General features: G+C 40.8%; 1 protein-coding gene across 1 annotated transcript in view; it reads right to left on the bottom strand.

Moving 5' to 3' along the window:
- Positions 1-9,921: 9,921 nt before the first annotated feature.
- Positions 9,922-27,441, bottom strand: part of runx2a (RUNX family transcription factor 2a) — a 140,227-nt gene continuing 122,707 nt past the window's right edge. The window contains exon 6 of the mRNA XM_069886700.1: positions 9,922-9,990. Coding sequence (XP_069742801.1) covers positions 9,956-9,990 — 35 coding nt within the window. The 3' untranslated portion in view covers positions 9,922-9,955. The remainder of the gene's footprint in view (positions 9,991-27,441) is intronic.

Genomic DNA, 27,441 nt, shown 5'->3' with positions numbered 1-27,441 from the left:
AATGGAATGACTATAGCATCTAATTCAGTCGAAGTCCCCATCTTGGCTGGTATAAGGCATATAAATGGTTGGAATATTCCTTTGAGGAAGCAATGATTTACATATGGAACTGAGCTAAAGAACAAAACAAGGAATCAGACCACAATACTTTCATGTTTCAATTAACTGAAAAATCACAAATCATCACAAGATGTGATTCATTAATCCATGATTTCCAGCAGTTAAAATGCTGATTGTAATTTGATCTAAATAATATAATTAATTGCTGTATAAATATAGCCCTAGTTTTATACAGAGGAAGATCTTATGTGCATTAGGCTTTGGATCTTGTATTTTTAAAATAGTTACGCTATTTGATCGATCCCAGGATATCATTCCATTCTGCTATTTCATCCTAAGCCTGTCAATGACAAACTTCTAATGGTATGAATGTTTGACTCCATCAATTTTCTTTATGGAAATGTCTTTGTGAGATATAAAACATTGAAACAATAAATACAAAATGTATGAGCAGCAGTATTCCACATGGCCCCTTGTACCTGTTCTGCCATTTAATAAGATGATAACTGATCCGACAGTAACCTCAGCTCCACATTCCCCCTACCACTGGCAATCTTTCACCCCCTTATCATGTATCAACCTTTCTCTGCCTTGTAGATATTTCAAGACACTGCTTGCAAGTCAGTGAGAGAAGAAATTAACCTTGTGTGTTTTAGACAGTGCCTCCTCCACTTCTCCCTTTGCCTCATTCTAGATCCCCCCATGAGAGGAAATATTGTCTCCACATCCATTCTTCAGGATCTCACTTGGTGTTTCTTATTCAGAAATGTTTATTTAAAGTGTCTCCTGAGAATTATGACAGTTCCTGCTCTTGTCTATGGGGATGGATTTTTTTTATAACACAATGCATATTTCCAGTAAAATAATAATTTAAGAACATTTTTGATCCGAGTTGGTAAAATTAAATAATAGTTTGAAGAACCAAGCAGTTGTCTCATCATAGTATTTGCTATAATATAACTCAATGAATGGCATTTAAGGTAGTTATATTTATAGAATTCAGATGATAACATCCATTTAGAGGAGGAAAAACCCAAAGATTTTTTGGCTTGCTAAAATAGATTATTCACGTGTACTCTATTACCCGAATATGGGGATTAATATTAAGACTGACTTGACTATGTTGATTTTTAAAAGCAAATAGTGACAGATAAATATCTTTGCACATCTGTGGATATGAATTACATTCACATATATAAAGAACTCCAGTGTAAACAGATAATCCTGCAGCCATATCCAGATAAGTTAACACCAGTGATGCGGACCTTTCCTTCACTGGTGTGACATGACAAACAGCCTTTCTTAGACTAACAACATATGTCTAGTAGCACTAAAATCACCTGGTAATCATCAACCATCTGTTTTGGATTTCAATTCCCTTAAGAATTCAGTTTAGCTCATTCAGAATTGTTTTAGTAGCTGCTTGTCAAATTTGGTTTCAGGAATACTTCATCAAAGATTTGGACATAAACACTGAAAACCATGTTGTATTACTGTGTTATATATATATTTTTAAACATCAGTGCAAATGTGCTCAAATGTTTACCTGCTTCTACTATTGTTCAAATTTCAGTAGTAAGTTGAAATATTTTGTACCAAATTTTCAGAAATTAGAACAATATTCTTGCACCATATTATGGGTGACCGAGTCATCACGTCCAAAATCATCACTACTCATTGCCTCACAATAATGGTCTGGGTCTGACAAGCCTATATCAGTAGTGTCCCACGTCCCAGAGTCCAACAGGCAATAGAGCTTTGGATAAAACAATGAGCCTTGGAACCTCTGCTCCCTCCATCCAACAAAGTATACCCAACTAGATAGGCTGAATGGTCTAATTCTGCTCAAATGTCTATGGTCTAACTTGACAATTGCCAAAATGTGCATGGAGCTTAACCAGCTGTGAACAACATAATTGATTTGAACATTAAGTGCCTGACATGCAGAAGTAATTGAAACTGTCAGACTTGAAGTAAAAAATGTTAAATATGTTTTTATAAAAATAGAGTTAACGCAAAGCACATAAAAGACATACATGTAAACCACTAAACGAATGCAAAATCTTCTTCCTCAATGCCTCCCAATCCTCTGACCTACCTTTCCTGCTGTAGGATTTGTTAGCAAATGACAGCATATATCAATCCATTATAAGTAAGGTCCTGAATAATTTTTAGATGTTGAGGAAGAGTTCATTCATCTGGAGGAGCAAAAATAGAAACAAAATATTTAATAGCAACTGCACATGAAACAGGAAGCAGCTTTTTCGTAAGATGACTTCATGGGAGGTATGGCTGAAGGGTCTAAACGAACTGAGTCCACAGTGGAAGGACACTAGAAATCATACTGCCAGCTATCCCATCAATGTTTCATGTAAGTGTCCTCCAAATATTTCCAAAGCATGGCAAGACTTGAAAATGACTGATAGTTTTCTTCTCAATAGATTGCTTGTGAGAGGAACAAGGAGGAAGTTCTCAAGACAGTGGAAGAGCGCCAAACCATGGCACACTATTGGATGCCCAATAAAAATAAGACTATTTCCATATGGTATTGCATTCAGTGTATCAGATACAGCCTGGCATTTTAAAATGTAATGCTTGAATTTACTGTTCTTTCTTTCTTTCACTGATTCTTGTGTTTCCCCACCTTCTCACTATTCTCCTTCTGAATTGCTTGTAATTTTTCAGGTAGGTGTAAGCTATTAAATAGAGTCCTAATATTACCTCATTGTGATTCTTCATCTTGTTTCTGTGGGGGAGGCTGCATAAAATAATTTTCAAAAACACTCATCTGGTAGCTGAGAACAACCCAAGGATGGACATTGGATCACTGGAAAATGACACTGGGGAGATATTAATGGGGGACAAAGAAATGGCAGACAAACTTAATGCGTATTTTGTATCTGTCCTCACTGTGGAAGAGGCCAGCATGTGCCAGAAGTTTTGAGAGTGTCAAGGGGTAGAAGTGTATGCAGTTGATATTACCGAGGAAAAGGTGCTGGGAAAGTTGAAAGATGGAGAAATCAGCTAGACCAGATGAACTACACACCAGAGTTTTAAAAGAGGTAGCTGAAGAAATGATAGAGGTATTGCTGGTGATCTTTCAGGAATCATTAAATTCTGGAATGGTTCTAGAGGATTGGAAAATTCACTCTTTAAGAAAGGCGGGAGGTAAAAGATGGGAAATTATTTGATAGTCAAGCTGACTTCAGTGGTTGATAAGTTGTTAGAATCTATGCTTTTGTGAGAAATTGTTGCAGTTTCTGATTCCTTGGATCTTTTAACACTCCACTTCTCAATATATAACCAATCTGCTATAATTTATATACAACCAAAAATGCTATCTTTAGCTGAGACAAACTACTTTTCTTTTTAAAAAAAAATTGAAAATCTAACACATAAATCAAGGAGATTAATTTGCCCAACCTTCATTGTTCTCTATTATCCTTAACAACATTCACTTTTTATCCTTTGTTATTATGGACCTTCATCTCTTAGCAAATCCCCAAAATATAGCTATATTTTTTCTCACTGTCTTAAGGTGGTTCTTTTCTAGACTCTTTAGAGGATTTTCCTTTGTGTCAACCCATATGTAATGTAATTTGTTTCAAAATTCATTTCCACATATTATCTCATAAGCATTTTAATTAAAAGTGTTTCTCATCTTCTTGTGCTTTCTGCTTATATTAGACAATTTCTCTAAAACACAATGGAATTTGTCTTGGTCACAATCTCCACAACTTCTAAATTAATTATCATACAATTGCTGTCTCAAACTCTTCTCAACACAAGTCAATATTTAATACCATAGATAAATAAGCAGCTAAGTTTAATTCAAGAGTTGACATCACTTCTTACAAATCTTTCATAAATATTAATGGCCTGTAACTCATACAGGATCCTTCTGACATATTTTTGAAAATAAGGTATCATCCAATGTATATCTGTACATGTTTATTTTTGAATAAATATCAATGTCATTTCTTCACATTATAGAGTACGGTCTTCTTAGACTATGATTCATGACTCCAACAATAACACCTGACTGTAAAATGGGCCAGATGGCATCTGTTTTCCTTCAACAGTTGCTCTATTTGTTTAATGTGCCAAGTACAGTAGTTGTTTCTTTCACATTTAATCTCATTCAATTGTCTTAAGTAGCATCATTAACCTATTAGAGAAGGCTGTAGAGCTGTCTTCTGATTTTAATCATTAACTACGAGAAGAAAATATATATGGTGAATTTGTGTTTGTAAAAAGATGTCATTTTTAATATGCCAGAAGCTAATTTTGTACTATTAGAATTGGTTTTTTGCAAAGGTATTCTGAAATACATCTGATAAAGCCTATTGAATGATCCTATTCGATCATCAATGAAAATTATTTTTAGCTGTCAACCTTGTTTAATTTAAATTTACAGAATGAAGATTTATGAGTTCAGTTATTCATAGAGGTATAAAAATTCGTAAGAGGAATAGATTGGGTGAATGCAGTGTCTTTTGCCCAGGGTAGGGAAAAAACAGGAACCTGAAGGAGAACATTTTTACACAGAGGATGGCACTATTTCAAAGTTTAAGAAAACAATTGGATGCATACATGGATAGGATAGGTTTAAAGGGATATGGGCCAAAGACAGGCAGGTGGGACTAGTGTGGGTGGGATATTTTGATCAGTGTGGGCAAATTGGGCCAAAGGCCCTGCTTCCATGGTATATGACTATAAACCAGCTTTGTGGATTTATTTAAAGCTTAACGTTATAATGGTGTGGTGTTCATTTTATATAACTTATTGCAATATATATTTGAATCTTCTCCACTTCACTATATTTGAAGTAATTAAAAAAAAAACAACTGTAAGGGATGTCATATTGGATCTATCTTTGAAATGTTAGTTTGGTAATTCTATCAAAACGCAAACCTTAAACTAATTTTAAAGAATATATTTAATTGCAATACACTTTCAGTATGGAGTATCTTGATGATCTTAATTGTAGTTTAAAGAAACTTGAACAGAAGATTTAAAATTTTGGTGCAGCCTTTCTGTGCAATAAAAGTGACATGAAATATAAAGGAAATATAATTACATATTCTGTGTGGCGTTCTGTATTATGTAAGTGTATACAATGTGAAAGAATGTCTAGGCAATGAGATGCTCAGGACAATGTCACTCCATAAGAATTAATAATAAAAGACTTACAGAACTAAAGTGAAAAATGTACTGAATTGACTTTTTTAAAAAATGAAATAAAGCATTATGTGTGCTCAACTTTACTATGAGTGACTGTTGATGAGGGATTATAGTTCAGCACAGATTATTTTACATGCTATACTGCCTAGGGAGGATGAACAAAATAAGCATATTTCCTTTAATTTGCTTTTTCTTGGCTTGGAGTTTTAGCTATGTTCCTGTTTTGAATTATGTGCTCCATGTGGAATTTGTTTAGTCCTAGTACGGAAATGCAGTAGCTACTTTTAAAAAGATGCAGAAAAATTTAAAGATAAAAACTACAAGGCAGGTTGTACAAGATTTATGATGCATTTCAATGGTTTATCCATCAGAAGAATGCAATTAAACGTGCAAACACCTTGCACAAGAGATTAATAATTATTATTAGTATACCTTTTGACTTTGAGTTGACTTTAGGCTTGTACGGAGATGCAAAACGTCCTTTATGGCATTGGTTTCCGATTATGTTGAACATTCCTGTTTGTTATGACATTGAAAGTAATTCATCCTAGTTTGCATCACTGCCATTCTTATGGTCCTCATCTTAAAATTTGTTGCCAGCCATCAACTCAATTTGTATTCGTGGCCACTATCCAAAACTGATCCAGAGAGTCTGAAAACATTGGTATCAAATATAAGGCAAGATGAACTTAGGATTGTATTTCTAACTGTTAAGATGACTTTCCATATCTTAACACTTCAGTTCTGTCCCTGCTGCAGATCATCTGTTCTGAAACTCCTTCTGGTACCTCTGAAATAGTCCTGGCACCCTTTTGCATTCCACTTCTTTAGACTTGAGTTCATTGAAACTGTTTCCATATCCTAACTGGTGCCATGTCTTGTTCGCTTCATACCCCTGAGTTTGTTGACTTTCTGTGGATGCCAGTTAAGCCATATCTTGAAATTAAAATTTCTTGCTTTTGTGTTTTCAAATCTTCCATGGTCTCAGCCATCAACATCATTGTAATTACTTCCATTTTTAAACACCTGAGGAAAATTCTAGTCTCTTGATCATCCCCAAATTTAAATGATGTTTCCTGATGGTGTACATATTCAATGTTCTTATCTTTATGACAATGAGCTTTCATTCTTATTGAAGATATGCATGAGGTTCCCTTGTGCCAATTTTTAATAAATGATGAACAGGTCAGCAGAATGATCCAGATTTAGAATCAATTTCCAGACAAATGTTATAGTTTATCTTATAATGATTTGCAATAGCCAGCAGATTCAAACAGCGTGGTACTTTTATTGATGTCTCCTTTTGTTTCTGAACACAATTGTTCTTTGCATATCTTGCAAACATGAGCAATGTTACCCAATATGTCAACTAAAGGTTTAAAGCAAAAATACACATTCAATAAGCAAATGAGCCTTCATCCTGCAGAAGTTTTTTCATTATTAACTGAGGTAAATCATGATGCGTTGATACATATGGATTGGATTGCATAAACCCTATCACCATGCCTTCAATAATCATATCAGGAAGGGGTGGCATGTTTGGTGTAGCAGTTAGTGCAATGCCTTTACAGCACTAGCAATCAGTCCTGGGTTCGAAACCCGTGTTGTCTGTAAGGAGTTTGTACGTTCTCCCCGTGTCTGCGTGGGTTTTCCCCTGGGGCTCCGGTTTCCTTCCACTGTTCGAAACGTACCGGGGTTGTAGGTTAATTGGGTGGCACGGACTCACAGGCCAAAATGGCCAGTTACCATGCTGCATGTCTAAATTTTAACAAAATTAAAACCTTTTAATAACGTATTTAAGTATAATCTGAATATAAGAACTACAACACATAAGAAGTAAGAACAGGGAAAGGTTATATGGTCCTTTGAGCCTGCTGTAGTCTTTTATTTATAATGTAAATATTTCATTGTGGTAGATAAACAAAAGGACAAGCATTCAGTATCCTCTTCTGCTTTTCACACAGTAACTTTTCAGCTGGCAACACTGGTAGAAGCTGTACACTGCTAAAAAAATTAAGAACAGTGTTTTTTTAATAACATTATAAAAATAAGAGATGTGCCCAGTCACCCATCAGCTTGTACGATGAACAAATGCAACTCATATCGTTGCCCAAGTTTAACTCCATTATTATCCCTTGTGTGGTTAATGATGATTTTTGGACAGATATTGGGTAAATCAGATTTTTAAAACAGATATTGCCAACAAAAGATCAAATGTCACATATATTTGATATATTTAATGCAAACCAAATAAATCTCAAAACGGTCAACCAGTTTACCTATCTCGGCTGCACCATTTCATCGGATGCAAGGATCGACAACGAGATAGACAAGGCAAATAGTGCCTTTGGAAGACTACACAAAAGAGTCTGGAAAAACAACCAACTGAAAAACCTCACAAAAATAAGCGTATACAGAGCCGTTGTCATACCCACACTCCTGTTCGGCTCCGAATCATGGGTCCTCTACTGGCATCACCTACAGCTCCTAGAACGCTTCCACCAGCGTTGTCTCTGCTCCATCCTCAACATTCATTGGAGCGACTTCATCCCTAACATCGAAGTACTCGAGATGGCAGAGGCCGACAGCATCGAATCCACGCTGCTGAAGATCCAACTGCGCTGGGTAGGTCACATCTCCAGAATGGAGGACCATCGCCTTCCCAAGATCGTGTTCTATGGCGAGCTCTCCACTGGCCACCGTGACAGAGATGCACCAAAGAAGAGGTACCAGGACTGCCTAAAGAAATCTCTTGGTGCCTGCCACATTGACCACCGCCAGTGGGCTGATAACGCCTCAAACCGTGCATCTTGGCGCCTCACAGTTTGGCGGGCAGCAGCCTCCTTTGAAGAAGACCGCAGAGCCCACCTCACTGACAAAAGGCAAAGGAGGAAAAACCCAACACCCAACCCCAACCAACCAATTTTCCCTTGGAACCGTGTCTGCCTGTCCCGCATCGGACTTGTCAGCCACAAACGAGCCTGCAGCTAACGTGGACATTTACCCCTCCATAAATCTTTGTCCGCGAAGCCAAGCCAAAGATTAATCTTAGCATTTATTAATTTATCATGATCAATTCAAAAAGTATCCATAATTTGACATCCATTTTATGACTATTAACATTTTAGCTACAGGAATGAATTTTAAGACACCATGCTCTTATATATGGGCCATTGTTAATCACAGAGCCAAAAATGGAAAAAGCAATAGTTATAATACATGCATACTTGAAATTGAGTATCATTATTGATGCTTTAATATTTTAATTCTAGATGGAATTAAATAGCTCAGGTTTTTAAAAAAATGTTTATTTCTAGTGAGATCCAAAGACCGATTTTTCCAATCATTGGAAGTTTAATTTTTATGTAATAGTTTGATCATTAATCAAAAATGTATATTTACTGTAAAGTGTGCCTGTTGGTAGTGATCTTTATGGCCTAGATTTGACACCAATTAAAATAAACAGCATCTTGGCCCTCTTCTCCTGATACAGTTACTTAGGTGACTGATGAGAATGATGTAGGTTGGTCAGTTGCACAGCTGAGATAGGATGTGAGACCTATCTCACCTTTTATTGCTTTAACAGACCTCTGTGTTCTACTAAAATGTGGCCTTGAGGTTCTTTTACCATCATGAATGCCCCACCTTTACATTGAACAATGAGAGTTTCCCAGTAGTCAAAGGATCTTGCATTTCTCCAAGGAGGTTTTGAGCACATGTTGGATGTTTTCCTCTATCCACTTTGCAATCTCTTACTATGGTGGAGTTCGGAACAGATTGTGGGTTTCTGGAGTTTGGTGTTGAGCATGTATTAGCAATTGTTTTGAAGACTGCAATGGTGGTATTTTTCTAAGTGCCAGTTTCAGCTAATTCTGGTCTCAGAAGCATATATTATTGCTACCTGATTTGCCATATGACCATACCCTTTTGTAACGTTGCTACAGAGTACAATTTACGTAGAGGAAGATAAAAATATGATCTCCTGACTCTGAATTTTCTTTTACACTTGACTGGATTAATGACTTTAGTGCCAGTTGGCTTTTTATGGTGGTGCAATTGCAAGCAAATGAACAGAGAGAGAACTCTCAACTGAACATACTTCATGGAAGGCAAAACTATTATCTTGGTTCAACAATGTGTCAAGATACATAGCATGTGGAAAGAAAATAGTTTGTAAAGGTATCCTACATATTTACGACTGATTTCCTATTAAAAAGGAAGTAACTCCATATAATAATATTAAAAGTCCAAGTTACCATTTAAAATCATATAACTGGTTAACTAAGAAAAGATCGTGTGGTCTTTTCTTTCAATGAACACAATGCTGTAGGCTGTACTTAGCATCTAGAAAGTATCTGTGATAGTACAGATTCTATCACCAATGTGCATATGTACAGATGGTAGTGTAGGATGACTGTGATTGGCTGAGAGTGTAGCCACACCTACTGGCAGGTCTTAAAGGATTGCTCCTAGCCAGACCAGGTCATACTGGACTGGTCGACCTACTTGTGATATGCTCCAGTCTTTTAGTTAATAAAAGCCTTGGTTTGAATCAACAAGTCTTTGGTTCTTTCGACGCGCATTACAGTATCCATTTCAGGTATTGGTAACTCCAGTTGGTAAATTCACCATACAGGTTTCCTACCTGGATGGTTTCAACTCTGCTCTGCAATTGCTGCCTCAAAATAATTGTCTTCATGCCTCTGGATACTTATTGTGAACCATCATCTTGTCCCTGAACTGTCCCTGTAAAAGTTAACACAGATTCCAATTTCACTTGTCAGTGGGTGCAGTAGTTACATTCGTACATTGTTTTTGGTAAATGATTGGACACTGTAAACTCAGCAGCAATTGTATCTCCTTTGATTGCCTTTCAGAACTCACCTTCATTCTGCCTTCTCTCACATGCATTCTTGCATCCTGACTGCTTCTCTGACTCGTGACAGACACTTGACCTGCCACTTAATGCATCATAAAGTCAACCACTGTTATTTTTTTGTGGATAGTTGCCAAGCATTTTAATATTGTTGTTACTCCTTTCATCTATCGTATTATATGCTTGTTCTGCTAGATTGCACTGATATTAAGAAGATTTTTTTTCCTGCTGTTATATCCTTCAGAAGATCTTCAGAGCTTTGGAACTGCGTCCATATTGGACATGCTCTCTATTAAAGTGCCCAGTTGGTTTTCAGTTGGCTAAGACCACTCAGCAATCTATGGGCCGAATAGTTGTGTAGACACTCGGCTTTTCTCCAAAACAATCCTAATGGTGTTGATCTTCCAATTAATTAGTACTTGTGCCATGCACCTGAGAGTTGAGAAACAGAAAAATAGCCTGTATAAAAGTGTAAAGGTTGGTGAAATTGTGCCAAAGGGAGGGCTCTATATTCCTTGTTCATTAGAAGCAGCTCTGGGAAAGAGGTGTTGGGGGATCGATACAGGCTGATGGATAGGACTTCACCAGACATAGAACCTGTGTATTTGTGGCAAAGTTTACTGACACTGTGGGGCAAGGTTGAAAGTAATTTTAATCTTGGAGAGGTGGTTGGGTCTAGGAAGGAATAGAAGGTCCAAATGCATCTATAAACACAATATGCATACTATACAAGAATGGTGAGATGTAGTTGGAGCATAAAAAGAATGGGATCTAAATATTACTGGGTTCAAGACACTTAGGAAAGTTGGAAAGGGAAGAAAGAAGCAGGACTAGCCATATTAATTAAAGAATGAATCACAAAAATCTGCAGATGCTGTTATTGTAGCAAAAACACAGAAATGCTGAAGAAACTTAGCAGGCCATAGAAGGTAAAGATATTTAACCAATGTTTTGGGCCTGAGCCCTTCTTCAAGGTGTGAGGTATCAGGCCCAAAACATCACTTATAAATCTTTACCTCCTATGAATGCTGTGACACCTTCTGTGTTCCTTCAGCATTTCTGTGTTTTTATTACATTTATTAAGAGAATATTGTGAGGATTGACAAAACAAGGACAGAATCTCTGTTCAAGAAACATCAGAAATGTGATTATACAACTGGGACTATTCAAAAGGGACAACTATTGGGAAGGACAATGAGGAATAAATTTGTAGTAAATTGCATAACCCATAGAGTTCTGATGATGGGAGACTTCAGCTGACCAAAGTAGATTGGGTTAGCAATCATAAAAGGGGGAAAAGGTTCAGAAGTGTGTTCAGAAAAAAAACTCTTCTGATATGGCATTTGTGGGCAATGCCTACACTTGTAGATCCATAGATATGTAGAATAGTCCTGGTATTAGTTGTAGTCAGGAATCCTGCCTCATTTCTTTGTCCATGTGTTGATGACCTCAATGCTGGTGCTTCCTGCTCTTTAAAAGAATTCAAATGTCTCATCACATTTGTTGCTAATGTCAGCTCTGCTCTTGAAAATGTTAAAGATGCAAAAGATCTTTATTGTACACAACATGTAAGCATTCTTGATAGAAATCCTCCAAATTTCATTCAGTTTATACTTCAAAATGAAGATAATAACAAGTGATTTAATACAGTTTCAAAAACTACAATGATATTATTAACTTAACTATTTCAGAGCCGTTGTCATACCCACACTCCTGTTCGGCTCCGAATCATGGGTCCTCTACCGGCACCACCTACGGCTCCTAGAACGCTTCCACCAGCGTTGTCTCCGCTCCATCCTCAACATCCATTGGAGCGCTCACACCCCCAACGTCGAGGTACTCGAGATGGCAGAGGTCGACAGCATCGAGTCCACGCTGCTGAAGATCCAGCTGCGCTGGATGGGTCACGTCTCCAGAATGGAGGACCATCGCCTTCCCAAGATCGTATTATATGGCGAGCTCTCCACTGGCCACCGTGACAGAGGTGCACCAAAGAAAAGGTACAAGGACTGCCTAAAGAAATCTCTTGGTGCCTGCCACATTGACCACCGCCAGTGGGCTGATAACGCCTCAAACCGTGCATCTTGGCGCCTCACAGTTTGGCGGGCAGCAGCCTCCTTTGAAGAAGACCGCAGAGCCCACCTCACTGACAAAAGGCAAAGGAGGAAAAACCCAACACCCAACCCCAACCAACCAATTTTCCCTTGCAACCGCTGCAATCGTGTCTGCCTGTCCCGCATCGGACTGGTCAGCCACAAACGAGCCTGCAGCTGACGTGGACTTTTTACCCCCTCCATAAATCTTCGTCCGCGAAGCCAAGCCAAAGATTTCAGTCTAAATCATGGAATCTCACTGCTATTAATAAGTCAAAGCCTTGCTCTCCTGTCCAGAGAAGTTTATAACTGACCTTCTCCTCTGCTGTTGCATTTTTAAAATAGCTTCTGAATGTTAAATTACACTTTTGCTGAAACCTTTTAAACGATTCAACAATGTCTTCAGCCTCCCCGTCCATCACTGGGTGAACTGCTGTTGCTCCAGCCATTTTTTTCAGAAATGTTTTTTCTCTTCTTCCCCTTCATATTTAAATAATTGTCTTCATGCCTCTGAATACTTATTGTGAACCATCATCTTGGTGCTGCCTGTATGCCCTGAACTGTCCCTGTAAAAGTTAACACAGAAATGTGTTAACATTATGTTAACAGCGGTTAACATATTTAAATAACTTAGTCACAATCAATTGCATGCCTTTATTCTTGTTCTCTTGTACTGCTGCCACCATGTCATGTCTTTGTGTTTCTTTGGAGGCTTCTTAAATAACTTAGAGATGTAAGTTCAGATAACAGAAGAAATTTTACTTACTGATGTCTTCCACCATCTCAGGACACTGTTCACACACTCATTCATATACCATGGTGGTGCATTACATTTACTACAGTGAAAAGGGCGTACTCTTAAGCGGTTACAACATAGTTCACATTATCCTGTCTATATTACATACGGTCTTTAATTATATCTTCTCTTTCATCATCCTGGAGGGTCTATTCTCCCCAAACCTCCCTTGTTCATTCATCCATCTCCAACTAATACACATTCACCTTGTCATGTGCTGTCCCAAGCAACAGGTAGAGTTGTAACATTTTTTCCTTTCCTACTAAATCATCAAATGAATTGTACCCTTCTCTATTTTGTTATGAACTGTGCAAGCAGTAATAAGCAATGAACCAGACAGTGTTTAATTTTAAAACACTAATTTTACTTCTAACTCTTAAACTATTGTCTTAACTTTTAAACGATCCTTAACACTAAATCTATCCCCAGCTATGTGCAAGTGTCTAGTGTGTGTGTGTGTGTGTGTGTGTGTGTGTGTGTGTGTGTGTGTGTGTGTGTGTGTGTGTGTGTGTGTGTGTGTGTGTGTGTGTGTGTGTGTGATACACACAAATCATTACAGTCCAGGCCAAAATCTAGAAAGTTACTTCAAAGTTCAGTCTTTCAAATTCAATGTTGAAGCATAAACCTTTGAAACTTGATTCCAAGAATTAATGTTGAACTGATGGGAAGACTGGAATTGTGGCTGCTTCAGACTTCCAAATTCTTCTTGCGTTGCCTTTGAAGAAATGTCCATCCACACTAGCTCCTGGTCCTTTTGTAGGCAAGACTCGAACTGGGCAGCCTCCCCGAAGCTTCCAAGACCCTGGCAAGTAACTTCACTGCTAGTCGTACTTAAAATGAAGCAGTCTCTCCAAGTGACCTCCACTGTTAGTCACAATCAAAATGAAATGAAACACATGGGATAAAGATTATTTTGATAATATATAGTCTTCAGAGCCATTTCCTCATGTGGTCTATATTCCACACCGATAATTAATTCTGTTTGTGAATTTCAGGTGAGTGATAAAACTGGTCCCCAATTGAACAGAAAATGAATGATTCTAAATTGCTGTTTTTCTGCCAACCAATGTTATTTTTTGACTGGAAGACCAATGTGACACTTGCTTATTACTACCCAATGAAAGTTGTACTTTATGAATCTTAGGAAGTAGGCATGAGTGAAATTGTACTCTTTAATACTTTAATGTGAACCATGGGAAAGAGAATTTTAATTCCTGTTTCATTTGGCTATTGAGTATTCTCCATAGATACACAATGAATAAATAAAGGATCATTAAATTTAGATAATATAAATGTTACTGATGCAGTTATGTTGGTCTGCTATGATGAATAATAAATTTGTAAATAGCCTACGTTTCTGCTGGTAATCATCGATGTTCAGTGGTGTAAAGGTTAAAACATTGTGTGTTAGTTAATTTTGTACCTATCTCTTTGAGAAGAAGTATTGTTTGTAATGTTACCATATGACTTTGATGTAATATGTAGTAATATCTGCGCAGACTAAGAGCTTGCATCTCATTCTTTGATGAACTATGAAAGAGACGTGAGCTTGAGATCATTTTCTTTGAATTCGTCTTATTTCATCTTATTTCTTTTTGTATATCTCTTTAAAGTTGAATATTTTTATATTTTTGAATACAGTATATGCTTTGTTTATTCATCATTATGAAAATTTTAATGTGAAGTTATGCAAAATGTTTGTTTTATCAACAGAAGTTATGCAAAATGTTTGTTTTATCAACAAATTAAAGCTATATAAAGCTGGATTTACAAAGTTTGGTTTATTGGATTAATAAGATAGTTATTTGGAATATCGTCCCCACATTTCCTTGAAGATGACACGTTTTGAAGTTAGGACATTCTAGAACCTGGAAAGTGTCGTCTATAGCTCGCACAAAGGGAGCAGAAGGACATCCTGGTCATGTATACTTGCTGTGCTAAATGAGAAGTGTTGTGCTTCGTTGGTGGCCTCAAAGGAAGAGCCTGACTATGGTTGGGTTTCTCAATGTTTCACTGGGGAATATGCTTTTCCAGACGATGCCAATTTGATCTTAGCGGGGGACTTGAGTTTATCCATTGGTTTAAAAAATTGATTTCTTCCTTTGAGATAAAGAGGCAAAAATATGTTTATCTTTTTTTATCTTCTGTGTCCCCTATCTATTTATTTTGTTGTCTTTTGATTTTGTTGTTTTATATTGCACATTTAATTTTTTTGTCATTTAATTTATTTTTAATGATTTAAATCAAAGTTAACCATTATTAAAAGTATCTGGGGAAGGGAAGTCCAAATGTATTTTGTCTCCATGGGACTGGGGCATATGGTGAATAAGGCAAATGAGTTGAAGGCATTGGCTTAATGAGAGGTAGATCAGAAATGTAACATTCCTGGTGATAGGTTTTCAGACAAGGTGGAAAGGGGCATAAAATAGATGTGAAAAGTTTAGCAATACTAGATTTTTTTTAAATTGCAGCTGTGAGAAGGATGATCAACTAAGTTAATATGGATTGAACCAAAGAACATAAAAGGACAATCATTCAGTTGGGAATGAACTATAGATCTCCATACATTCTAAAGGAGTTAGAACAGTAAATCCACAAACAAAGCTCTGACAAGTGCAAAAACAGAATCAATGTAAAATGTACAGAGGGCACAGAATTCTGAAATTGTATTCAAGAAATTTATTATTGGCAAGTCCCACAAAACAGGAGGCAATTCTGGATTTAAATTTAGAGAATGAAGCTGGGCAGGAGAAAGGTGTATCACTAGGAGACTATTGTCGTGGTAGTGAACATAATTCAGGGAGATTTAGAATTGTTTTGAAAATGGTCTAAGATGAAATAGGTACTGGTTTGGGATAAGGCCAGCTGTACTAGATGGAGAAGTGATGTATCGAAAGTGATTGGAAACAGCTACTTGAAAATTGTATGGCCTTGGAGAAATGGAAGCATTTAATAAGGAGATTTGAGTGGTTCAGGGTAAGTGTTTCCTCAAAGAAAAAGAGTGGAACTGCTTTAAATGGCATAATGCATAAATAATTGGATGAGACAAGAAAACTAATACCAAATCCTAAATCTTATCTACAAACTTGGAAGAATGTAGTTAGTGTGGGATATATAATTAGAATATAAATTAGAAAAACAAAGAGAAAGCATTTTTTTAAAAACCAAGGAAATAAAATCAAAAAGAATCTGAAGATGTTTTGTAAATACTTGAAGAACAAGAGGATAAGAAGAAATAGTATATCAATCTGCCCCACATATAGGGGCAGTCAAACTGTGTCTAGACAGATCGTCTTCACAGAAGAGTGTTGTTGTATCAGTGTGTGAAATATTAAATGGGCTAAATATTTTTAAAGAGGAAGGATAAAGACATTTAGCCTCTTTTTTTTTAAAATGGATACATCACCAGATCCATGGGAAATACATTCCCGCTTATGCAATGAAGCAAGTGAGGAACTGAATCTGACCAGTTTCTGAATCCTTGCTGCCTACATGGATGGTAGAGGAAGATGGAAGTGTTTCAGTGCTTAAAAAGGGAGGGAGGTGAGAATGAACAAAATAATTAGATGTTAGGTGTAAAACACAAAACTCTGCAGATGCTGCGATTGAAGTAAAAACTTAATGAAGGGCTCAAGCCTGAAACGTTGGTTATGTATTTTTATCTTTGCTATATAAAGTACTCTGTTGGACCTGCTAAGTTTCTCCAGCATTGTTTTTATTTTTAATTAAATGTTAGCTTAATTTTAGTCATCCTTGTTCCCCAATATAATTTCTGTTTCACTCTGTAAGAGAGCCTCGTTAACTTTTGTTCTTTTCCTTTGTATATGTCACTAGACGCTTTTACTTTCTACTTTGAAGCTTTCGTTAGAGTTTTTGAGTTTGTCACTTTCTCTTTTCTGATCTGAAATTAATCCAATCTTTAGGGTAACTTCTTTTATTAAAAGTTTTTTCCTTTAATCTAATATTATCTTGAACTTCTCATGTTAGTCATAACAGGACCCTATTTCTCTATAGGTGTTAACCTTTAAATGGATATATACTCCACTCATGATGCCCTTCACTCCATTTAAACCCAACAGGCTGCTGTTCATTGACTTCAGCTTAGCACTTAATACATTAATTCCCCAGAGTCTGGTGGAGAAGATGTCCTTGCTGGGACACAACACTCTTCTTTGTAACTGGATTCTGGGTTTCCTAAATGAAAGACCACAGTCTGTCTGTCTGGCACACCTCAGGTCTGTGTGTTCAGCTCACTACTGACCCATGAAGGCATCATCAAATCCAGTTCCAACAGTGACAACATGTTTGCAGATGACAACAGTAGTTGGCCTTATCAGCCACAATGATGAGTGGCACTACAGAGAAGAGGTGGAAAATCTCATTATGTGGTGCAAGGGAAACAACTTGTGCCTTAACATGGACAAAACAAAAGAGATGATCATGGTCTTCAGGAGGACCAGGAATGACCACCCTCCACTGCATATCAATAACGCTGCAGTGGAGAAAATAGAGAGCACCGTTCATTGGAGACCACTTAACTAGTGACCTGTCATGAACAAACAACATTTCCTCACTTGTCAGGAAGGCTCAACAGCAACTGCACTTCCTGAAAAGACTGAACCAGGCAAGACTACTGGCCACCATCATGTCAACCACAGAAGAATCAGAATTTATTGTCATGAACAAATCATAAAATTCAGTATTTTGTGGCAACATCACAGGGCAAACGTATATATTATAACCATCTTACAACATTACTATAAATTTTTTTAAATAGTGCACGAAAAGTAAGGCAGCGTCTTTGGTTCATTGATTATTCAGGAATCTGAAGTTGTCCTTGTGCGGTTGAGTGCTTGTCTCTAGGGTCCTGTACCTTTTTCCCAATGGTAGCAGAGTGAAGAGGGCATGGTCTGGGGGGTGGGGGTCTTTGAGAATAGATGTGCTTTTTTAAGTCACCACCTCATGTAGATGTCCTTGATGGAATGAAGTCTGGTGCAGTGATGTTGCAGGCCGAGCTAACAATCCTCTGGAGTTTATTCTCATCCTGAGAGTTGGCACCTCCATACCAGGCAGTGATGCAACCAGCCAGCATGCTCTCCATGGTACACCTGTAGAAATTTACAAGAAGTTCTTGACTCTCTCCACTACTGAGCCCTCAGGGAAGATTGGGTCATGTCCCTCTGACTTCGTCCTTTTGCAGGTGCTCCATCCTGGTCAGTTGCATCACAATGTGGAAAAGTTGGGGTAGAGAAATGGATCAATTCACAGGACCATAAAGTGGCAGAGAGGATCACTGAAGTCTTTCCTCCCCCCCCTCCCCCCCATATTTAATGTGATCTACAGGGATCATTGTCTAAAGAGAGCTTGCACCCCCAACACATCATCTTTCAGCTACTCCCATCAGGGAAAAGATGCAGGAGTATCAGAGGGAGCACTCCCAGGCTAAGGAACAACTTCTTCCTGTGCGCAGTAAGAATGCTGGACAACCAAAAGAACTGCTCACACTAACCATCTGAGACTCTCATATTTACAAAAAAAATTTATGTATTTCTTTGAATGTTTCTTCTGCATAGGTATTTTTGTCTGTACGTGTTATGTCTGTTGTGTGTCTGCATATTTTGCACCGAGGACCAGAGAAAGTTGTTTCATCGGGTTCTACTTGTACATTCAGATGATAATAAACTTGACTTGATATTTGATATAAGCAGAGCATTAATTCTTTATGTTAGTTATTACTCATTTGATGACAGAGCCGTTGTCATACCCACACTCCTGTTTGGCTCCGAATCATGGGTCCTCTACCGGCATCACCTACGGCTCCTAGAACGCTTCCACCAGCGTTGTCTTCGCTCCATCCTCAACATTCATTGGAGTGACTTCATCACCAACATCGAAGTACTCGAGATGGCAGAGGCCGACAGCATCGAATCCACGCTGCTGAAGATCCAACTGCGCTGGGTAGGTCACATCTCCAGAATGGAGGACCATCGCCTTCCCAAGATCGTGTTCTATGGCGAGCTCTCCACTGGCCACCGAGACAGAGGTGCACCAAAGAAGAGGTACAAGGACTGCCTAAAGAAATCTCTTGGTGCCTGCCACATTGACCACCGCCAGTGGGCTGATCTCGCCTCCAACCGCGCATCTTGGCGCCTCACAGTTCGGCGGGCAGCAACCTCCTTTGAAGAAGACCGCAGAGCCCACCTCACTGACAAAAGACAAAGGAGGAAAAACCCAATACCCAACCCCAACCAACCAATTTTCCCTTGCAACCATTGCAACCGCGTCTGCCTGTCCCGCATCGGACTTGTCAGTCACCAACGAGCCTGCAGCTGACGTGGACATTACCCCTCCATTAATCTTCGTCCGGGTAGCCAAGCCAAAGAGAATGGTATCCTTGTAATGAAGTTTCTCAATATACAAGAACCATTTTCATTTTGCTTTAATAGATTCAAGATCTTTGCCTCAAAATGAATTAAATTGCTTTTAATCCTTGTGTAATTTCCTTATCAATCTTTTCAAAAGAAAATCTAATTCAGTCTACACATATTAAAGTCCCACTTAATTATTGTATTATCCTATTACAGATGCTTGTAATTCACTGACTTGTCTCGTTTCATGCATTGCATTTACTCTTTGCAGTCTCTTCCTGTTGCATGGCTCCACTGAAACGGATTCTCTTTCTTTATCTTCTGAGCTCAGGCCTTCTACCTCTATTGCCTTATCCCTTTCTTTAAACTCAGGGCTATCACTTTTTTTCCATTCCCCCATATTTTTGAAAATGTAAGTATCCAGAATATTTAATTGAGGTATACAAAATTATCAGGGGGATAGACAGGGTGAAGTCGGATTACTTGTTCCCAATGATGGGGGAGACGAGGACTAGAGGGCATAGTTTAAGAATACAGGGTAGGCCCTTTAGGACGGAGATGAGAAAACATTTTTTTACCCAGAGAAGTGTGAATCTGTGGAATGCTCTGCCACAGAGGGTGATAGAGGCAGATTCGCTGATTATGTTCAAAAGAGAGTTAGATAAGACTCTAGTGGGCAAAGGAGTTAAGGGTTATGGGGATAAGGCTGGAAAGGGGTACTGATGGTAGTGATCAACCATGATCTGTAAAATGGCGTTGCTGGCTCGACGGGCTGAAGGGCCTACTCCAGCTCCTATTGTCTATTGTCTATTGTCTAAACCACTGATCAGGTACTGGCTTATTTGATGCCTGCTGACAAAACATTGACTCTCAAGTCTCAAAAAGATCCTGATGTATACATTATATCAGTGGTTCTCAACCTTTTTCTTTCCACTCACATACCACTTTAAGTATTCCCTATGCTATAGGTGCTCTGTGATTAGTAAGGGATTGCTTAAGGTGGTATGTGGGTGGAAAGAAAAACATTGAAAACCACTCTTTTAATCGTACCATCACATGCATGGTTTCATAACTCCGAAGGAAATGGACCAATGACAATTTTTCTCAAGCAAAATATTTCAATTTGGTCTAGAGCAGTGGTTTTCAACTTCCTCTTCCCACTTACTGACCCCCTTAAACAATCCCTTACTAATGACAGAGACCGATTGCATCAGGATTACTTAAGGGGGTCTGCAAGTGGGAAGATAAAGGTTGAGAACCCCTGCATTATACTGTCCATTTTTCTCCAAGGATGCTGCCTGATCAGCTTCCTTTTATTTGATCAAAATTTAAGATCTGCACTTTCTTGCGCCTCTATCAATAATGGCTATTAATTTATACCCTATTATTTATATTAGTTCATTAAATTGTTCATCAATTATGCTTGCTGTATGAATTTGGACAAAGGGACAAATGTTGTCTTTTTACTATTTTTCCCTCCTTGGAACCTAATTTAAAGAGCTGTAACTTGTTAAGTTACGGATGGTGCTTGAGCTCTTATTAAACTAGAATGGGCAAGATGGGCTAAATGGTTTCCTTTGCTAGATTTACAATAATGCTTGAAACTGGTTTAAAAAGAAACTCTTCAGCTTTGACCAAGAGTGGGGCTGTGTTCATGTTCTGGGTAGAAGGCTCAGTAGGGTGCCTTCTGCCTTCTGTGCAGAGATTTAACTTCATGGGCCTATTCTACCCCTGGCCCACAATTTGTGGACACTGAGACAAATGCACTTTGTTGCGGTGCATTATGTTTTGAGAATTGTGAAGTAATGTTGCAGCTCGATAAAACTCTGGTGAGACTATACTTGGATTATTGTGTTCAGTTCTGGGCGCCTCATTATAGAAAGAATGTGAAAGCTTTGGAGAAGATGCAGAGGAGATTTACCAGGATGTTGCTTAAATTGGACAATGTGTCTCAAGAGGCAAGGTTCATAGAGTTAGGCTTTTCTCTTTGGATTCAAGGATGAGAGAGGACTCGATAGAGGTCTACAAGTTTATGAGAGGCATTTGATGCCTTCCGTAATGTTTGGGACAAAGACACTTGTTTCCTTTATTTGCCCTTGTGTGCCACAGTTCAAATTTATAATGAAACATGTGATTAAAATGCATATTCCATATTTTATTCAAGGTTATTTGTATACATTTTTGTTTGACCATGCAGAAATCACTGCACTTTACATACATAGTATAGTTGCTATAAGTTACACGATATACACAATTAAAAGAACACAATCTTGTTCTTCAGTGCAAAATGGAGTCAACCTTCTTTATTCTTCTCAGCAACTACTTCTTCAAGTCACAAAACACTACCCAGCCAAAACCCCCTGACCTTTTCATTGGTTCTCTGCCACACGGATGATCTCGATGCTCTTAATTTCCTCCTCCTGTGTCCCCTTCTCATGCGCACGATCCATCACAGTGCATGCAGCGCCCCCCCACCACCACTGTTCCAACCCATGCATGCACATGACTACTCTTGCACCTCTCACCAGTAGCAACCAGCACTGCTCCCGATGCAGGTAAGTGCGTGACCACAACATCCTCCCCTCAGCCCCCTGAGCCATGCAAGGAGATGATTAATTGAAACTCTCCTGCTACATAATGGTCTGGAGGGCTGACATTCTGGCTTGACCTTGTTCCAGTACTTCAAGGCGGGTTGCATATGCTCCGACTGACAGGGGTGTGATGAAGAAAATGGATTGTCGACATGCCGGTTTCACCCTGTCAATGGACACTGTATCAGGTTTCTTGTTGAATTGTTGAGCACACGATAATTACCACAAGGCTGCCAAACCCCAGCAGATTTCTTCAGGACCATATGCACCAGTGATGCCAGTAGCTGTCGGGTCTGCAACCTATTCCTAGCTTCTGCATGTGCTTGAATTTTGTGTTTTTAAGACAATCCAGAGGTAATCTACAAGCCTGCGCTGCAACCAGAGGACCCCAGGTCTCAATGTTTGATGTCCCCATGGTGATACAATAATGTTACTAGGTGAGGGAAACGCTTGAGCAATGCTCGGAATGGGCAAAAGCTAGGTTGGAGATTCACCAGGTGGGTGATGATGTTGAAGGGTACACCAATGCAGCTCACATGCATACAAGTGCTGTGGTCCACAACACAGCTAGTCCTCAAATCCATTAGTAGTGAGAAATGTGACAGAAAATCCACCCCCAAGATGGAATCCACCACATACACACAATTAAAAGAACACACTCACTTGTACTTTAGTACAAAATGGAGTCAACTTTCTTTATTCTTCTCAACAACTACAACTCTTTCTTCATCCCACCAAACACCACCCAGCCAAAACCCCCTGACCTTTTCATTGACTCTCTGCCGCACTTTATCTCCTCCTCTTGCACCCCCTTCGTATGCGTGTAATCCATCAGAGTTTATGCAGCTCTCTTGTTCCAACCCGCACATGAGCATGGGTACATCACCAGCGGCAACCGGCACTACTCCCGACGCATACTCACGTAGGTGACCACGACAGTAGTTTGGGATATCTGGCTTCACAGGTGTTTGTGAGCACTCATGTGCATTTAATTGCTTTACTGGTGCAGGTATAAGAGAGCTAGGCTTGCTTCTAAGCTTTTGAAGTCTGTAGTTGCCATTTTTCAACATGAAGATCAGAGTTGAACCAATGAAAGTCAAAGAGCTATTATGAGGCTGAAAAGCAAGAATAAAACAGTAAGAGACATCGCCCAAACTTTAAAATTACCAAGACAAACTGTTTGGAACATCATTAAGAAGAAAGAGCATTCTGGTGAGCTCAGTAATCACAAAAGGACAGGCATGCCAAGGAAGACCTCCACTTCTGATGACCGAAGAATTATCATTATAATGGAGGAAAATCTTCAAATGCCTGTCTGACAGATCAGAAACACTCTTCAGGAGGAAGGTGTGGACAATGACTACTGTCCACAGAAGGCTTCATGAACAGGAATAAAAACAATTAGTTGGCCACAGAAACAGGATGGCCAGATTTCAGTTTGCCAAGAAGTATTTTAAAAAACTCTGCAGACTTCTGGAAAAAAAATCTTGTGTACAGACCAAGATTAACCAGTTTCAGAGCAATGGCTAGAGCCAAGTGTGGAGGTGTAAAAGGAACTGCCCAAGATCCAAAGCATAACAACTCATTTGTGAAACATGGTGGTGAGGGGTGTTAAGGCCTGGGCATGTATGGCTGTAACTGGTACTAGTCCACTTATCTTCACTGGTGATGTAACTGCTGATGGCAGCAGCAAAATAAATCCTGAGGTGTATAGAAACATCTTACTTGCTCAAGGTCGAGCAAATACCTCTAAACTCATTGGAGTGCACATCATCCTGCAGCAAGAACATGATCCCAAACATACTGCTGAAACAACAACAGAGTTTTTCAAAGCTAAAAACTGCAAAATTCTTGAATGGCCAAGTCAGTCACCTGATCTAAATCCATTTGAGTACGCCTTCCATTTGCTGAAGAGAAAACTTAAGGGGACAATCCCCCAAAACAAGCATGAGCTAAAGATGGCTGCCAGAGAGGCCTAGCAGAGCAAAACCAGAGAAGGTACTCAGCACCTGCTGATGCCTGTGAATCACAGGCTTCAAGCAGTCATTGTATGCAAGGGATATGCAACAAAGTACTAAATGTGACCAATATACATACCATTGTGTGGTGCGCTGTTAGCCAGAATCAGACACACACAAGGTAAAGACTGTACAACAGGCTTTAATCCACAAAGACTTCCACAGAGTCAGGCTGGCTGTAGCTGCAGTAAGTCTGAGTGAGAATTCGGGAGGCCGGCTTATATCCCGAATGGTGATTGACACCCATCTGGGTGGGGCTTGATCCATTCAAGCCGACTGATTGACAGCCGGCCAGGTGTTATCCTATCCCCTTACACTCCTGCAGGTATAGAGGTTGCCCCCTGCAATAAGACGGTGGTTACCACCACATTCACCCCCTTCTTTAAAATTGTCCCGGGAAGGGGGTAATAACAAGGAATTGTACCCACTATACAATTACAATATTTACAGATTGAAATGATCCGGCGGCCGCCGGGGTCTCTGTGACCATTGTAGGACTGGCTCCTGGTCACTGGTCGGAGGGAAAGTGTTGGGGCTGGCGGCAAAGGTCTGTGTGAATGGTGTGGTACCGTGCGGAGGGGTGGCCGAGGGGGCCAGGGTCAACGTGTGAGAGTCGTATTGGATGGGTGGGAGGGCAGGTTCGTCCCCCAGGGCTGAAGCAGGCCCCTGGTGGTCAAGGATGTCCTGCGCGCCCCATAGCTGCCTGGGAATGGGGATGCATGCCCGGTTGGTATCATCTTGGGCTGAAGGATGCTGTGGAGTGGTGGGTGCTCCTGCTGGTGCCAGATCCCTGGTTGAGATGGTGTTTTCCCTGCCACTGCTGAACCTAATGTAGGCGTAATTGTGGTTTGCATGTAGGAGGAAGAACTGCTCAACCAGGGGTTTGGTCTTGTGTGTCTGTTCGTGCTTATGCAGGAGCACTGGTCCCGGGGACGTGAGCCATGCTGGGAGGGACATTCCAGTCACCGACTTCCTGGGGAATGAGAACAGATGTCCATGAGGAGTCTTGTTGGTAGCCATACACAGCAGCGACCGAATGGCATGGAGCGTCTCGGCAGGACGTCCTGCCAGTACTCAGTGGCCCACCCTTTTGACTTAAGAGCCAGGAGGACTGCCTTCCAGACCACCCTGTTTTCATGTTGCACTTGCCTATTGCCTATCGGGTTATAACTCATCGTGCGGCTAGTCGTGATGCAGGCGCTGTTCGTCAATCATGAAACTAGACACCCCAGTCGCTGTGGATGAAAGCAGGGTAGCCAATCATGGTGAAGATCTGCTCCAGGGCCCTGATGACGGTGGCCGTGGAGTTATCCAGGCAAGGGATAGCGAAAGGGAAGCGTGAGTACTCGTCCACTACCGTGAGGAAGTAGACGTTTCGGTTCGTGGAAGGCAGGGGCCCATTAAAATCCATGCCGAGACGCTCGAAGGGCCGAGTGGCCTTTACGACATGGGCCTGGGGCGGGTGGAAGAAATGGGGTTTACACTCCACGCAGACCCAACAGGCCTCGGTCATGTCCCTGACATCCCTGATGGTGTTCGGCAGGTTCCGGGACTTAGTGAAGTGGTACAACCTGGTGACACCCAGATGGCAGAGGGACTCATACAATGCCTGCAGCCTTCGTCATGCATAGACACGCAGATGCGAGAGAGGGCATTGGGGGAGTTGTTAAACTTCCCTGGTCGGTAATGGATGTCGTAGCTGGAGGTTGCCAGCTCAATTCTCTAGCGCAGGATCTTGTCGTTCTCGATCTTGCTCTTGTGGGTAGTGTTAAACATGAATACATGTTTCCAGATGCTAACATGATTCCAGGTTAGCATCGTGGTCCTGCTGTTCACGGCGCAGATAGTGATGTTACCCAGATACGGGAATGTCGCCTTTAGCTTGTGCCAGTCTATCATGTGATCCATCTCTCGCTGGAAGATGGAGACCCCGTTCGTGACCCCAAAGGGAACTCTGTGGAACTAGTACAGGTGCCCGTCTGCCTCGAAGACGGTGTAGGGCTTGTCCTTTGGGTGGATGGGAATTGGTGATATGCTGACTTCAGGTCAATCATGGAGAAAACCCGCTAGCGGGCAATCTCGTTGACCACGTCGACTATCCTCGGTAAGGGGTAGGTGTCCAGCTGGGTGTACCGGTTGATGGTCTGGCTGTAATCCATGACCACCCTTGGCTTGCTGCTCCCTTTGACCACTTGGACTTGGGATCTCCAAGGGCTGTTACTTGGCTCTATAACACCTTCCGCCAGGAGTCGCCGCACCTCCGCCTTGATGAAGTCCCTGTCTGCAGTGCAATAGCGCCTACTTCTGGCGGAAATCGGCTTGCAGCCTAGCGTAAGATGTGGGAAGAGCGCCGGTGGGGTGATGCGTAGTGTGGAGAGGCCACAGGTTGGCCAGGGCTGGTAGGTTGGTGTACTGTGTAACGTGAGTGGAGGTTGGGGCCCCCCAAAGGCAAGGGTGACACTCTGCAGGTGGCACTGGAAATCCAGGCCAAGGAGGACTGAGGTGCAGAGTTTGGGCATGACCAGGAGTCTGAACCCCGTGTATGTCTCCCCTCCCACAGTTATATCGGCCGAGCAGCGCCCGAGGGTACGAACAGTCATATTTGGTGGCGAGGGCGATCGAGCAGGTGGTGGGGTGGACTTTAAATCTCAGGGAGTGGGCCATGCTCAGGTGAATGAAGCTCTCGATGCTGCCACTGTCGAACAGGCACTTTGTTACCTGCCCGTTGACTTGCACGTTCATCATAGAGCGCCCAAGGTCATGAGGAATGTCCCTGGTCAGGGTGGTGTGGTGTGTGTGGTGATTTATGGCATCCAGAGGAGTGGGGAGCGTTGGTAGGCCAGCCTGGTCATCGCTCATGTGGACCACGTCGATGTCGGTTGTGGGGTGCGGCATGCGGCAACCGATGATGTCCGGAGGCGTGGGGTGGTGTTGAGCTGCCGGCTGGTTTTGAGAGGCACACTTTAGCAAAGTGGCCTTGCTTGCCACATTGGGAACAGTACTGGTTCCTAGCCAGGCACTTATAGCACGATCATCGGTCTGACCCACACCAGGACCCACAGTACTTACAGGGGCGCTGGGCACCTGTCACAGCGATGTTCTCCTCCCCAGCCTGGTCTGGGGCTGCAGCTGCAGTGTGAGAGGGCCATGAGGGAGCCTGGGTGAACCTGGAATCGAAGGCTTCGATGTGCAGGGCTGCAGCTTCCAGTGTTCGGACCACTTCCACTGTCTTGGTCAGGGCATAGATATTACCTTCCAGCAGCTTCTGCCAGATGGCCCTTGAGCGTAGCCCTCGGACGAAGGCGTCCCAGATCAGCCTCTCGACCTCCTCTGCGCCTACCTCGGGGTTCAGCCAGACACGGTCAGGCCAACTCTTGCAGGTGTCCCAGGTAAGACTCAGCTGTCTCCCCGGTTTGCTGGGCTCGGGTATTGAGGAGGTACCTTGCACAGACCAT

The sequence above is a fragment of the Narcine bancroftii genome, chromosome 6 (assembly GCF_036971445.1).
Source record: "Narcine bancroftii isolate sNarBan1 chromosome 6, sNarBan1.hap1, whole genome shotgun sequence".
Classification (NCBI taxonomy): Eukaryota; Metazoa; Chordata; class Chondrichthyes; order Torpediniformes; family Narcinidae; genus Narcine; species Narcine bancroftii.
The sequence above is the reverse complement of the archived record's forward strand: the minus strand, read 5'-3'. Positions and strand labels throughout refer to the sequence as shown.